Source organism: Trichoderma atroviride, chromosome 1, assembly GCF_020647795.1.
Source record: "Trichoderma atroviride chromosome 1, complete sequence".
Taxonomy (NCBI): domain Eukaryota; kingdom Fungi; phylum Ascomycota; class Sordariomycetes; order Hypocreales; family Hypocreaceae; genus Trichoderma; species Trichoderma atroviride.
The window spans coordinates 3,845,375-3,860,143 of NC_089400.1; the positions used below are offsets into that span (position 1 = coordinate 3,845,375).

A 14,769-nucleotide genomic window follows, 5' to 3' on the forward strand; every position below is an offset into this window, starting at 1 on the left:
GTGATATGCTTTGCTAAAAAAAAAAAAAACCAAGACGCAAATAGGGTATAACGCAATCATAACGCTTCCCAAAACAACCATTTTCTTCTGTTTCCTCCAAAGAGGCACAACGCATTCCCAAGGCACCACCTTTCCTCACATCGGCCCCGTACCCCGTCTCGTATCCCTTTTCGTGGGACACGCTCTCAGGCAAGCTCGATGACGAGCATTCAAAATGCAGTAGCCATCATTATAATGCTAGACAGATAGCAACGATGCCTGCCACTAGCCCGTAGAGAGACCGCAGTTGGGGTATACGCAGATTCGACCCCAACGACGTCGGCGAGGGCTCATACATCATCCCCGAAGGAGCTGTTGGCGTCGCCATGACCCCGGAAGTATCAGCAGCGCCATCGGTTGCCCCTGGGCAGTCGGCCAAGGTCAAGGTTCCCCACTGCAGCTCGGAACCAGTAAATGTAGATGTCCACGAAACCTGCGTTGGACCAGTGCGAGGCCCGTTTGTGTAGCCGGATTTATAGCTGGAGTAACCCGAGCACGTTGCTGCCGTCGTGCCGTTCAAGTCGCATTCCACATCGGCAATGCTTTAATCAAACGTCAGTTACAATCCCCTTGATACTACACTTGGCCTTTTCAATAAAATAAAATAAAAATAAAAAAAAACTCACTATGTCGACGTCACGGTTCCATGGAACTCGAGCGTGTCGGGACCTTCTACGATGACAAAGGGGAATTCAAGAGACAAGTCGCACGCTAGAGGCGTCTGTGTCGGGCAAAAGATGGTGTATGTGGTCCTACTAGCCGAAGGATCCTAGTGGGCACCACGTTAATACTGCTTGGGGTAGCTTGGCTGTTCTACAAGGCAAGGAACAGGTGCACAGATGGAATCCAAATGTGTAAAGCAGCGGCTATGCATACTGTTGAAATGATGCTCCCCCGGACCAGCGACCACGACCGCTCATCGTAATACGGCAGATAGATGGGAGCAGCCGTCACAGTCGGCGTCGCAGCCGTGGCTTGGGGAGATTCGCCATGCGCCGTCGCGTCGGCAGGATAAAGAGCGAGCAGCCCCAGAAGGGCGAGCCATGGCGCGGTGAATGATTTCAGGCCAGGTCTGGTCATGATTGTATCTCGTCTGCGAATGGGCGCAGCCTCGTCAAGGCGCTTCTCGGCAAAGTAAATGGGTCGGTGAGGCTAAGTGATCAGCGGGTTTCCTGGTTCGGATGGCGTCGAGAGGGTTTGCGCGTCTCTGGGTTGATGCAGAGCCTTTTCGAACGCCGTGGATGGGAATCGATCGGATTCTGGGTATTCTCGTCGTCGTCACCTGCTGGGGCGAGGGAGCTGCAGCGACGAAATCTGCGGCATGGAGAGGGAAAAAAGAAGAGAAAAGATTCACACGAAGTTGCAGAATCCAGGCCGGAGCTCGCCCGAGCGCGGACCAGACAAAGACGACGAGGGAGGCATCAAGGGAGAAGCAAAATGCTAAGCACTCCAGGTCCCACGATGCCAAGAGTCGAAAATGCTCTTTCTCTCCTTGGGAGCCAGGCCTGTGGCGGATTGGGTTTAGAGCGAGCGCCGCTACTTGTGTCGAGGTCTTGGCATTGCTGGGCTGTGTGGAACGAATGACGACGACGGTGTTGTTTTGGCTCTGATAAGGGCTTTATGCGACGAGTTGTGCGGACGAGTGTCTTTGGTACCCAAAAGGACAGCAAAGGACAGATTTACAGCGAGAAGAGGCAGGGTTTACTGCATCTTTGCGCATTGGAGGAGAGCCCATCACCAACGCCATCTACTGACCTGGAATTTGACCTGACACTTCCAATTGCCATCAAGATACAGCAGGTGGTGTAATTATTCTCCGCTCTCATTTCCAAATCCACAGGCAGGCAAACAAAAAAAAAAACATGGCAAGCAGCGGCCGTCGGCAGGCAAGGGGTGGAAAGAACGGCCAAATGTCTTGGCGTCATTTGCAAAAGCGGCCACGCATTTCTTGCCTATTGTCGCTTCCTGCGACTGTGAGTCAAGCCATAGGCTGCCAAGACATTTGCCAAGACGAGTTATGGAAAGTTTGGTGCCAGTAGGGGATAATATTTGGCTAAAGCGTATGATACCTACAGTACTACATACGAGTAGGCATTGTAGATGAATTGCGAAAAGACGTCTTCCAAGCAGGCATTTCCCAATGGCGCAAGTACAGTAGGCCCATCTCCTATCTGGTTGCACTCGGCAAATGCCCTGCAGATACGCCCACGGGCTAGAGAGCTCTGAATGTCACAAGGCATGGATTGCATGCATAGCTCTGCTGCTACTGGTCTGGGATGCCACCAGACAGGAGAGATCGGCGTTGGTTCACGCTCCAGACGGCACGGGACTCTCCGTTGGCTCTATCAGTTCTATCAGTATGTGCATGCAAGCCCAATCATCTGATTGCCCAGCATCTGGTACAAGATGACACGCAGCGTCCTGTGCGAGTTTACTTACAGGTCGATTTAGACATGGCACCGCGCTACACCGAATCGCTGCAGACATCTCAAACCGAGACTACTGTAACATCTATGCTCGTTTCAGACAGAGTCAGAATGTCACGTTCCCGCTAAGCGAGCGCCTTTTTGCTAGTTCAGCAAACCCCAATCCTCGGACAGCCTTTTTACTCGACAATAGCAGCCATTGGCGACTGTCTTTCTCTTCGTAAGGATAGACGTATACTTGATGCGGCCTCTCTTCAACTACGAAGCAACCCGTCTGACAACATGAGCATGGCGGGCATTCAATGCGGAGCCGAGTCCGGCATTCATCGAGAATATACATAGTAGTGCAAGTCAATTCGGAGTCCCCATTGCTAGTGGGCACTTTGCATCAACTCATTAGCAGGCCATTATGCTTGACAAGACTGCAGTGCTTGTAATTCGCCGAAAGGCTAGACTTCAAACCGCCTCCCCACCAATGAAGCTGCGCCCCGGTCATGAACACAGTAGAGAAGAAAGAAGAAGATGAAAATACGAGGAAAAATAGAAAAGACTGGGTCGATACGCCTCTCTAATGCCGCCTCCCGCCAAACTCAACCGCTAGCCAGGGGTACAGCTAAAGGGCCCCCCCAAACTTCCGGCACATCCATGCAGACCTTATTCAGTTCTCCAAGATCGGCACCAGAAGCCTGCAACGAGATAAACTCAAAAACTCTATCGTATCTGAGGCGAGGAACAGCATCCGACTTACACTGGATGCCAGGTCTCCGTCTGGCTTCCCAGCTTTCCACCTCATGTTGGCATTTATCCACGACGGGCGTTGCCAAACCGCGAAACCCACCGCCCTTGCGCTAGGGATCGTGAGAGGCGAAGAACTGTCTGGCAGCACTAATTTTAAATGGCCGTGATTCGATCTACTAACTGGATATGTCAATCGCCGAGACTAGCATTTACCCAGCGCTTCCTTCAATCGGGAAAAGGAGACCCGAAAGTCTGGGCCTTTGGGACATGAATCCGAGGTCAATTCAGACTTTTAAAGCAGACGGTGTCTGCCTTTGCCTCTATTCCCGCTTTCCACGTCCATACGCTCATTTTCGACAACCGGTTGCGATACTATTCATTCGTTCGTTGACAACCAACAACAAACCAACTACGACATCAAGTCAACCAACACTCTCGCTTATCACCAACAATGGCCCGTTCACTCGCTCTTCTCGCCCTGGCCAGCGGCGCTTTGGCCGCCCAGTCCACCACCGTCGGTCTGCTGCTGCCCTATGCCGATATCCAGACCATCGACGCCTCAATCATCGGTGCCGATAGCACGGCCACCACGTACCTCGTTGGCTGCCCCAAGGGAGAGGACTCCAGCGACTGCGGATTCGCTACCAGCCAGACAATCACTCAGGGCCCGTCCACCTGGATCTACACAGCAACCTTTAGCGCCGACCCTGCTGATGAGACTGAGTAAGTGCATGTAGTGTTTCAGTGAGACTCAACTGGCTGTGATGGCCAGCTAGTTCACATATAAACATGACGAAGAATACGCCAATGGAATCCAAGCTGACAACCCTTGTAGCCTTTCAGGCTCTGAAGTCCAAGGAGGCTCGTGCAAGCTCAACACCAAGGCCGACGCCGCCGACTGCACCATGTACATGACGGCCACCGTCACCGGCTCCGTCACTTCCACCACCTCGGCCACCACCATGACTTTCCTCGACGTCCAGACCCCCGTTACCGTCACCGCCGGCTTCGACAAGCTCAAGGCTGCTCCTGGCTCCACGGCCACAGATGCCTCGACCACTGCTCCCGCCAGCACCGACGCTTCTTCCACCGGCCCTGCACAGACTACTCTTTCCAAGCACACTTCAACCGGAACTCAGACTGGTTCCAGCACCAGCAAGCCCACCAGCACCAACGCTGCCGGCATTGTGAACAGCCAGGGCGGTCTATTGGCTGGTGTCGCCGCCATTGTTGGTGGCGCCATGATGCTGTGAACGGATCAAGGGGCTTGTTGAGGGAAGCGGATGGAGAGGCCATTTTCGGAGGATTGAACATGATAATTGTGGGTTATTATACTTTTCATGAGGCTTTGTACAAAGCAGTTCTTTTTACTCTTTGACGTCTTGAGATATTACGTGGCAATGCATGTGAAGATGCAAGAAATACGACAATGAGCAGCATATTTTTTCTTCTTTATTTAGCGATAACTTGAGTTAGAATGAAAGGCAACAAGGCGCATTGTTTTCACCATCAATCTTCTCTAAACGGCCAGCTCTTTGAATTGGTACTGAACAACGGGAACAGACGTGTAACTTTCCAGTCCTTGAACATGATTGCGACTTGGTGAACCGCCCTCCAGCGCTTCATCAGTCATTTATATATCGCCTCCAACACGCGCCAGATTTCGAGATCCAATCATCACTCGTATCATCCATCTGCTGATTAGAACCTCTCTCTCGATCAAACTTTGCATTCTTTTTAAGCTCATTAATCCCGAAATGAAATTGACTACTACCATGGACTCTGCGCCTCATACTTTCAACCGCCGCCTGGTCATACATGGCGTTGATGTCTTATCCCTGTTATATGTCGTTTGCAGCCTCGCAATTGTCATCACTCTGATGGCTGTTTTGGCAGTAGCCGCAGTGTACAAGAAGCCCGTTGTGAGGATTCTGCATCCGAGAAAATTTGATGTTGAGAGCATGACTCGGGATGAGGAGAGGGGTCAAGGATTGTCGTCTGGGGTGAATTACGTGTAACGCCATTCTTTGCTTATTTTGGCTGGATTTCTGCCATCATGAATCACTGGCTGAAGATTCTCGCCACTCGGGTTGCGGGAGGTCTTCTCTGCCATCGAGCCAGCTGCTACAATTGACACACCGACGCGACTGAATTCATCATACTGTTATTAGCTTTCTGACAGAAATAGTGAAAAAAATACAAAAATACAAAAAGACGCACCTTTTCATTAATTCTCTTCAAACAATACGGGCACTTTCTCGAATACTTGATAATCGGATCATGCGACAGCAGCGTATACACATGCGCCAGCCCATACAGCGAAAACCCAACCATGATGAACGACACCATCTGATAGATGAACGACCCATAAGCCATGACGACGGCGCCGTCCGACTGCGCCTGGTTGAGCGTGTTGTAGCCGCCGCTGGGCGAGGAGGCGTTGTAGTTGGGGCCGGCGCGCAGGACGGCGAATTTCTCTTCAATGTTTTTGTTGATGGGGAGGATGATGGCGATGGGGGGGCATGAGGATTGCGCTGACGAAGGATTTGACGAGGTCGGTGAAGGCGGCGGCGACGCTGTGAAATAGTGAGAAGGGTTTCATTCATGAAAGTGTATATCTTGTTTTCCATTTTGTCATTCATTCAATTTTTAAATTCACATCAAACTACAATTTTCATGTCTGGATAGAGAAGAATAGCCCAACTTACATTAAACCAAATGCTATCTGTAGAATATTCCCCTGAAACGCAAAATCGACAAAGCCATGGAAGAACCGCGTCATTTTCGTGCGGCCTTTGCCAAGCAGTGAATCTGTCTCGCTGGGGCCGCCGATTTCGATGTCGTGGGACGAAGAGGAGAGATCTGGGCGTTTGCCAGAACTCATGGTGGATGGCAATTACAAGGCCCAAGGAGATTGTGTCTTGTGCTTTGAACCACAATGCGTGAATGAGGATAAATAGAAAGAAAAGAAGATTTGAAAGGTTTCACGATACACGACATGCGGTGAAGCCTTATCGGCGAGGGTGTCACGAGCGCTTGGCTGTGGGAAGAGCTGGGCGCGAAGCGTGAAGCGCTCATTGCCAGATTAGGAAAGCCATGACGCAGATGGCGCTGGCTCTAATGCAGATTGCGTGGGGCGACGAGATGAAGCATAACAAATAGGACGAGGCAAATGGCATTAAAACCAGTTATGCTTTAGGAGAGCCAAGGTTTTGACATGAAGGTATGAGTGGTTCTAGATTGTGTGTTTGGGGCGTTGGATTTGCAGTGTGGAGGCTGGAGGGCACTGATACTCAGTCAGGAGTGATGAACGATAGGACAAGTTGGAAGATGATGCATTGTTACACGGGGTGCCTCAGTAAAGTGAACCTTTTGAATAAATTCAATAAAATTTAAATTAAACATGGTATTGCTTTGTTTATATTCTGCAGAGATCGTCGCCTCATGAGCGTATTAGCGAGGTTTGCCCTCATATTGACCATTCTTAACCTGGACCTTGCCTCCCCATTTTATACCCAACCATCCCCGGCCCAAGCTCTTACAAGCGGGCAAACCATAGTGAATGTATGAAAAGAAAAAACATTACGTAGCCAAGCATTTGTTATTAAATCCTTTTTGCCATCATTCATGACTTCAAATCAGTGCCAGCACAAGACAGTCTTTTTGAAAATGACAAGCAGTAGAGAGTGTGTGGTGAGAGCTTAGAATCTCTCCTTGGAATAGCGCTCGCGGTCCCTCTTCTCCTTTTTCCACAGCATTGCAAATTTGCCTGTCCAAAACAAGCTCGTAATAATCATGAATATGGCGGCGATCCAAGAGATGATGTAGAACTTTGTGCCCTTGGTGGCCACTAGAGTAACCTTTTCGCCAGCCTTGTTGATGGCATTAGCGGCGATGGAAGACGCCGCCGTGACGACGATGCTGCCGAGCGTGATGGTAGCGGCGGCAAGCGATGCGAAAGCCGTGTTTATGAATAGGATGATCTTCTTGTCTCCGAGGAGGAATGCCGGGATGCAGGCCAGCATGGAGAGACCGCTGAAGCCGACGCCCAGGACGAAGAAGCTGAAGAGGGCGAGCAGAGCACTGTTGAGGTCGCTAATCTTGTCTTGGATAGAGTCGGGCCAGTCGATGTCTGCGAGGCTGATGTCAAGAGGCCCGATAGAGAGCTCTTGGTTCAGTATCTCGGTGAGGTTGAATCGATCTAAGAGGTGACCGTGAGTCAGTAAATTGAAGTCATCGTGAGACAAGGGTGACGTCTATCTGCCTGTTTGGAACTTACTGGAGGGTGCTGAATGAGTGCAGTTGGTCGTGTTGAGCTTGAAATGAGCAGCCGTTGCATTGGCGCCGAATTCGCCTTGGCAGGCGTTCATGATGTGGACAGAGTACCACTCGCTGATGCCGATGTCTTCGGCAATGTTTTCGATGATGTCGCCGGCGATGTCGTTGAGTTTATCTTTGCCTTTGTCCGTGAGGTCATGGACTTTGCCTTTGAGCTTGTCGAATAAATTGTCATCGTCGTCGTCGTCATCGTCACTCTTGCTGCTCGATTTTTCACTTTTAAAGATGTTTTGGCCAAGCTCGGATGTGTTGAGCTGTGTTGCAAGTTAGCTACTAATCTTATCTGGATAATTTGCTACTCAGATTTGACTCACTCTAATGACAGCATAGTCTTCCATGAAGCCTTGCTGGTGACCGGCAAACAGCGCCAGGTTTGTCAGGACAAAGGCGACGAAGGAGAGTATTAGAGGGATGAGGACGAGGAATCTCTTCAAGGCAGCCATGATTACGAGTGTGAAAGAAAAGGAAAAAGAAAGAGGGAATTAAAACGATGGAGAGATGGAGAGATGGAGAGAGAGATGGAATGTATCACCAGGATGCAATTCAGAGGGAGTAAAAGAGGGAAAAATTGTAAAGAAGAAAAACAGAAATTGTTTAGAAGAGGAGGGCAGACGATGCCCTCTATATAATTAACTCTGGGCTTGGTCACAATTGCGTGAATCAGGCCCAGATCCGTTTGATAGTGCGGCACTCCACCACTCTCGACAATAAACAACCCATGTTCACAATCAAGCTGCTTTCCTTTTTCCCGTTTCTATTCAAGGATTGGCCCAGAGCTCAGCATACGCGTAACAGAGAGGCAGCCCAAGAAAACATGGCAAACTGCCCCATTCTGCCGCATGAATTGCCACAGCTGCAACGGCTAGGATTGGCTAGCCGCGCGACAATCGCCGTCTTTTTTTGCAAGAAAAAGCAGGGCCAAGATTGAAGATCTGTTCACGGAGACATCAGGTTTTGGTTCTGGGGCTATTTGGCGGAGGGAGGGGCGCTTTGCATCATGAGTGAGGCGCTGGGGGCCAATGGTTGGCTGGGAGTTGATGCTATTGGTGAAGCGCAGACAGGGGTGCCGGGCTCATTGTATGCGGTGAATGAATGGGTGTTGCGTGCACAAAGGCGAACAATGGCCTCGGGCTAAATAATATCCATGTAGTAATGAAGCGTTCTCCATTGTAAATTGTCATCTGCCAACAATTGCATCAACGTGCCTGTGATTGTTACTGCTGTGAACAAATAAATTAATGTCAACTGACAGCTGTAGTTTGCAAACCAGCACTGCTCGGCTGCCGCGGTGGGGCCGGTAACGATAGCCGCGTTCTGGTGGGGGATTTTGCACGGCTACAGGGGCCGCCTCCACTGAGAGCCACTCAATGGCCTGGCGGCTGCTGAAACGAGCGACGGGCCTTTGATCGTGGTCTCGGGTTCATGTGGCGTTCATTGAACAGAAACATGTTTGTGTCAGGCGACGGGGCTGATTATTTCTATATTTAAGTGGCCGATGAAAGAAGAGCTACAAATAGAGCTGAACAGGTCATTTTGCTCATCTCTTTTTGTTTGATCTTGGTAGCTGCTTGTAAATGCACATGCTGATGTTACATACTGTAAAAGAGCAAATGAGTGCCGTAGCCACAATTAGCTACCAGTTGACATTCAATATAATAAAGCCCGTCCTTTTGTCTACATGTGGCTTTTCACCCCGACGTGACCGAGTTTCTGCAGCACTGACATACCTGCAGTCTGTCTAACAAAGAAGACCTGCACTTTGGCTTGTTTCTTACAAAGACATGCATGCACATCTATACATGCACACATGCGTGTCGAAGCATCATGTCTTCATGCTCTTTACTATATTATGGGTCTATTTCTTCCCTGTTTGGAGTCTGTCTGGCAGCCTCTGAACAATTTGATCATCTTTTGGCTTTAGGCAAGCAGTTCGACGCCATATTTCTTGCGCGCTAGTGCCGACGAAGACTTACCATGAACGAAGAAGACGTAACGGAAGGGTTCCTCATAGCAAACTGGAGCGTGGGACATTATGGAGACGAAGCCTTGTTTTTCGGGGTGTTGCTTGTATCGTTTCTGAAGAATGAGTCGGCCGAGTCAAGTAAGTCAGCCAATCGTCAGCACTACAAGCATAGATCAGCATCTCTCTTACTGTGCCTGGTTGGGTATAAAATGATTGACTGATGGATGTATTAGTACTTCGGCTCGTTGAAATGTTAAAGCGGTATCAATTGTATATAAATAACGATAGAGACATTACACCATGTGTTTATTACAATCGCTACACATATATTACGAAGCTGCAATTTAGAGACGAAAACTTTATGGGGCTGTTCCGGTCTGACCATGAGATTGTGACTCTAGTTTATAGACAGATGGAACTGCATCAGAGGGGCAAAGAGATCAAAGCATGTGGATCAACATGCTTTGAGATACTTAGACGTATATGGTCTTGAATAGATGATGTTCTTCTTGTGCTAGTTGTATCATTTTGACGAATTATAGAGGGTAATTATAGGCTCATCTTTGCAGACGCCTCCTGAGGTGCGTAAATAATAAAACGGATAATGCTGGCATGTTCAATTAGGTAGTATTCACCATACATGCAATGAACACAATGAATATCAGGTAGTACATGTATGCATGTGGACCTTCACCCGACTTGACCTGCGCGTCCAAGGTACTGTCATGATCTGCTGAACAAGGAGGAGCTAGATTCTGGCATGTTCACTTCCGAGTACGCGCATGTTCATATTTACACATGTGTGGCAAACCTTTTTATGTTTTTTAATTCAAATTTATAATACTATTCCTTTCTTTATAAATAGTTCTAAATTGCCTTTTGGCCTTATTTCTAAAGTAAGCTCTTCTATTTTACCATTTTATTATCCGCTTAACTTATCTCTAGTGTCAAGTAATAGTAATAATGGAAAACTATTGCTTGGCAAGAGATATACTTGAAGAATACCTGGAGCAAGAAGTTTGGGAAATTGAAGCCGTGAATTTCGGGTTTTTACTTTTACCATATCTGAAGAATGACAAAATGGAAACAGGTAAGAGTCATTTAGCACCGTTGATACAGTTAAACATCTCTGTGACAATAGTTACATGTAGTATGCAAACTGCCATAAGCCAAAATGACTAACTGGATATATATTAGTGAATCGTCTCGTCCAAATTACCGCATCTTTCAATTGCTATCTCAATAAACATGGTCTAAACAGCCAGAACCCTTTCGCCAATCGCCGCACATTCATATGTACTAAGATGCTGCCACATCGGAGTTTAATCACAGGGCTATTCAGGTATGGCTATGACGATGCGGGCACAATTGTTGAACAGATGACTCAACTCTGTCGCAAACACAAACTGAGATTCTGATGGAAGCTCGTGACAAAGGCATGAAGCGCGAACGTGGAAGGTAGGGAGCCTAAGTGTGATATGTGGCGAGGATGATGGGATCGTTGCACCCTGAATTGGAAAACCGTTGCCTTGCGAGACACTTTCGGTTCGTTGTTTGTAAAAGAAGATGATTCAATGATAATTTTTAGGTAGTAAAAATACGCATGTTGGCTTTCACCCGGACTGACTTGTGCGTTTGAAGCACTAACATTTTCCAGTCTGCTGGACAGAGAAGAGTGATTGAGGACCAAATGGGGCTGATGCGATCTTATTGCTAGATAGTAGCTTGGTCTTATGAAAGAACTATATTTATCTCTGTTCTGTGTTCAATACTTGGGAGCGACTCTTATGAATACTATTTAAAAAAAAAAAGCCTCATTCAAAGCGGTGCCCTTTCCTCAATCGCTGTAGATTTCTTGAGATCTCGTTGTATAAACATCGAAACTTCATGGGGGTATTTAACCATCGCCGTCTCACTATAAGCCGAATTTGGGCATACGTGGGCCCTAAGATATGCGAGAACAAGAACTACTGCAGATGTTCCCCTGAGTCGCGTTTGCCCTCGCCATCGCCATCGCCATCGCCATTACCATCGCCCTCGTCCTCGCTGTCGCCGTCGCCGTCGCTTTCCTCCCTCCCCGGTTCTTATGATCATTATGCTTAGTTTAGTTCTGTTCATCATCATCATCATATTTCCAGTCACAATCATATTCTAGCCTCTCTAAGCTTTTAGTGCCTCTGGTTATTGAAATCGTTCTCTTTGCTTTCTTGCGTTTGTTCGTGTACCACTTGTTCTAGTACATGTATGCATGTGTCAGCCGACTTGGCCTGCGCGCCCCAGGTACTATCATAGTCTGCTGAACAAGGAAGGGCAAGATTCTGGCATGTTCACTTCCAAGTACACATGTGTTCATTTATCTAGATGTGTGTCAAAACTTTTCATGACTTTAGTTCAAGTTTATAATGCTATTCCTTTCCTTATAAATAACTCTAATTTGCTTCTTGGTCTTTCTCTAATGCAAGCACTTCGATTTCATCATTTCCCTGTCCGCTTGAACTTTATCTCTAATATCAAGTAATAGCAATGATGAATGAATATCGCATGGCGATATGGTTTCTGGAAATGCATAAGAAACAGGAAGAATGGGAAAGGGAAACTTTAAAGTTTGGGATTTTCCTTATAGAGTTTTTGATTAATAGAACGCTGGAAACATGTAAGTCAATCATTCAGCACTGTTAATTCAGCTAACAATATCTGTGACTATAATTGGCATATAGATTACCATGAACTAAACTGACTAACTGGGTATATATTAGTGTCTAATCTCGCTGAAACTCTGAGGTCTTATGACTTCTTTATCCGCAAAGCTGCTCATCGCTTACGGTGCCCTTTCTACAATCGCGGCAGATTTCTTGAGAATTCGTTGTATACAAATGAAGACTTCATTAGGGTATTCAAGTATCGCCTTCCCACCGTAGGCCTACTTTGTACAATGATGGGTGTTGAGAGATGCGGGGACATGACCAACTGCAGTTGTTTGGTCCGTCGCCGTCGCCGTCGCCCCGTTTCTTATGATTATTACGCCTAGTTTAGTTCTTTTCACCATCGCCACATTTCCAGTCACAGTCAAATTCTGCTTCCTCTGAGCTTTTAGTGCCTGTGGCTATTGAGATTGTTCTCTTTGCTTTCTTCCATTTGTTCGTGTACCCCTTCTCATGATCCCCCGCACACGCGAAGCTTGAAAATAGATGGAAATTCGTGAGAAAGGTATGAGGCGCGAACATGGATGGCAAGATAATGATGGAATTGTTGCACTCTGAACTGAAACCCGTTCCCATTCAAGGCACTTCGATTGGTTGTTGGTGAAAAGAAGCCGCCTTCAATAATATCAGTTACGTAGTAAATGAATACATGTGGACTTTCACTCGATCTGACTTGTGCGTCTAAAGCACTGAAATTTCTAGTCTGCTGTACAAAGAATAGTGCTAGGACGTGGCATTACGAGAAATGTGATTCAGGACCAAATGGAGCTGATGCGATGTTATTGATAGATAGCAGCTAGGTCTTAGGAAGAATTATATTTATCTCTGCTCTGTCTTCAATGCTTGGGAGCCTTTGTTCGTTTGTGCATTCTTTTCTTGCACCGACTAGGTCCTGTTCAGTTGCAGTTCAGCTTCTTTGTCATCTGACAAAGAGCTTGATTCTGCCATCGGGGTATCACAAAAATAGTGATAGAGTATCAAGTGGAGCCAATGGTCTTATTAACGGATAGCAGCTAGGTCTTATGAGAGGACTATATTTATCTCTGCCCTTCTTTTAACAAGTCGGAGCTCTTGTTTTTTGATACATCTCTTCTTTGAGGCAACTAGGTTCTAATAAGTCGTTGTTCAGCTTCTTTGTCATTTCACAAAGAGTCAGATTCTGGCATATTCACTTAAGCACGCACATATTCATATTTATACATGTGTATCAAGGCTTTTCATGTACTTGTATCAAGTTATTCCCTGCGCTATAAACGACTCTGATTCCTGACATCTCCAAGCATTGCAATATTTTCTCTCAAGCAAGCACTTCAACTTCAGTATTCCGTCACCTACTTGGATTTTACCTCTAGCGTCGAGTAACGGCAACAATGAGTCAAGATAACGACACCCCAGAGGACCGTCTTGACGTCGCCTACCTGATCGAGGGCGCATTTCAACTTGAAGCGTATGAGTTTGGGAAGTCTCTTATACCGTTTCTGAAGGATGAGTCGACTGCTACAGGTCAGTAAAGCATTCACCACTGCTGATACAAACAAAATTCCTGTTACTGTGACTGACTCGGGATACTTTAGGCGGCAAGTTCATCGTCATGCTGAAAAACTACGATTCTTATTGGGATGCCCAAAAAAATAAACTAGAGAGTGTTCCCCAACGTCGCCTCCAGTATGTTTTACTCTTCTCCGAGGCCATAAACCATTCAGGGTTTCTCCGAGATACACAAGAGGTTGTGGACGCACTTTCCAAAGAGTTGAATGCTCATTTCGAACGACAGCAGTTGCTGTAAGATGGATACGACTATGATGAGGATTGAAGGTACAAATCTTGTTACACTTGAAAGTGGAAACTGTTTGCCTGGCGAGACACTTTTGGCTCGTTGTTGGTGAAAGAAGCTGCTTTAAATGTTTCCATGTACAAGCCCTCAAAGGTTTATCTAGCAATGCATGTTTGGGGGAGTTTGCAATAGAGGGTTTTTCTTGTGCTAGGTACATCTTGTAAGGGGCAGTTTTCAATTCATCTGTCTCTCTTTCTTCTCTTCATCTACATGCAGTCGGTCAAGCCGAATATACATCATCATTTAATAGTGCTATTTTCTTCTCCCATCTCTTACTAGATGCCACAAGTAAGCGTACATCAGCATCTGCTCAACAGGCGTTGAATAGATGCATGCACGTATCTGCTCTGCTCGTCACTATCCGGCAACAGCAAGTGAATATCCTCTCATTCGTCCTCATCGCCTGATCTCTGCGGCATCATCACGCAAGCACCGCTCCCGTCTTGATTGCACGCACCGACATTCACCTCCTCCTTTAACAATCAGATGACCAGAACCTGCACCATTTTCTGCTGCATTTCCTTGGCTGGGCACATGCACCTCATCCACGTGCAGCTAGCAGCTTGGACCTGGAGCAAACCATAAACGGCTTCCAGCTGGCGATTCGCTGCCCGCAACGCCCTTCAGCGCACGTCAGCGCTATTGCCGGCGCTATGCCCCCGCCACGGTCCCGCCACGGGCACCTGTCCGGGCATCGCTACAGGCATCGATCGAATCAGGCCCAGCGCT

The 14,769-nt window shown here is 47.4% G+C and overlaps 4 protein-coding genes across 4 annotated transcripts; 2 read left to right on the forward strand and 2 right to left on the reverse strand.

Annotated features, from left to right (window-relative positions):
* Positions 1-229: 229 nt before the first annotated feature.
* TrAtP1_001374 (uncharacterized protein) lies at positions 230-1,119 on the reverse strand (the record flags this gene model as incomplete). Its single annotated transcript, XM_014086104.2, has 3 exons — positions 230-581; positions 666-808; positions 916-1,119. 3 exons carry the CDS (start codon positions 1,117-1,119, stop codon positions 230-232), a joined length of 699 nt encoding a protein of 232 aa, XP_013941579.1.
* A 2,429-nt stretch (positions 1,120-3,548) lies between these two features.
* TrAtP1_001375 (uncharacterized protein) lies at positions 3,549-4,717 on the forward strand. Its single transcript, XM_014086103.2, has 2 exons — positions 3,549-3,926; positions 4,039-4,717. Exons 1-2 carry the CDS (start codon positions 3,655-3,657, stop codon positions 4,454-4,456), a joined length of 690 nt encoding a protein of 229 aa, XP_013941578.1. The 5' UTR covers positions 3,549-3,654; the 3' UTR covers positions 4,457-4,717.
* Positions 4,718-6,594: 1,877 nt separating this feature from the next.
* TrAtP1_001376 (uncharacterized protein) lies at positions 6,595-8,161 on the reverse strand. The gene is made up of 3 exons (XM_014086101.2): positions 7,856-8,161; positions 7,483-7,795; positions 6,595-7,404 (listed from the first exon to the last, which is right to left on the reverse strand). Exons 1-3 carry the CDS (start codon positions 7,982-7,984, stop codon positions 6,905-6,907), a joined length of 942 nt encoding a protein of 313 aa, XP_013941576.2. The 5' UTR covers positions 7,985-8,161; the 3' UTR covers positions 6,595-6,904.
* Positions 8,162-13,262: 5,101 nt separating this feature from the next.
* TrAtP1_001377 (uncharacterized protein) lies at positions 13,263-14,026 on the forward strand. Its single transcript, XM_014086099.2, has 2 exons — positions 13,263-13,709; positions 13,781-14,026. The coding sequence occupies exons 1-2, from the start codon at positions 13,577-13,579 to the stop codon at positions 13,990-13,992; spliced, it is 345 nt and encodes a 114-aa protein (XP_013941574.2). The 5' UTR covers positions 13,263-13,576; the 3' UTR covers positions 13,993-14,026.
* The last annotated feature ends 743 nt before the right edge of the window (positions 14,027-14,769 follow it).

Coding starts and splice junctions, on each gene's coding strand:
- TrAtP1_001377 (XM_014086099.2), top strand. CDS start 13,577: ATGAGTCAAGATAACGACACCCCAGAGGACCGTCTTGACGTCGCCTAC. Junction 13,710..13,780: donor GGATGAGTCGACTGCTACAG/GTCAGTAAAGCA, acceptor GGGATACTTTAG/GCGGCAAGTTCATCGTCATG.
- TrAtP1_001375 (XM_014086103.2), top strand. CDS start 3,655: ATGGCCCGTTCACTCGCTCTTCTCGCCCTGGCCAGCGGCGCTTTGGCC. Junction 3,927..4,038: donor GACCCTGCTGATGAGACTGA/GTAAGTGCATGT, acceptor CAACCCTTGTAG/CCTTTCAGGCTCTGAAGTCC.
- TrAtP1_001376 (XM_014086101.2), bottom strand. CDS start 7,984: ATGGCTGCCTTGAAGAGATTCCTCGTCCTCATCCCTCTAATACTCTCC. Junction 7,796..7,855: donor AAGACTATGCTGTCATTAGA/GTGAGTCAAATC, acceptor CTTGCAACACAG/CTCAACACATCCGAGCTTGG. Junction 7,405..7,482: donor CACTCATTCAGCACCCTCCA/GTAAGTTCCAAA, acceptor GTCACCTCTTAG/ATCGATTCAACCTCACCGAG.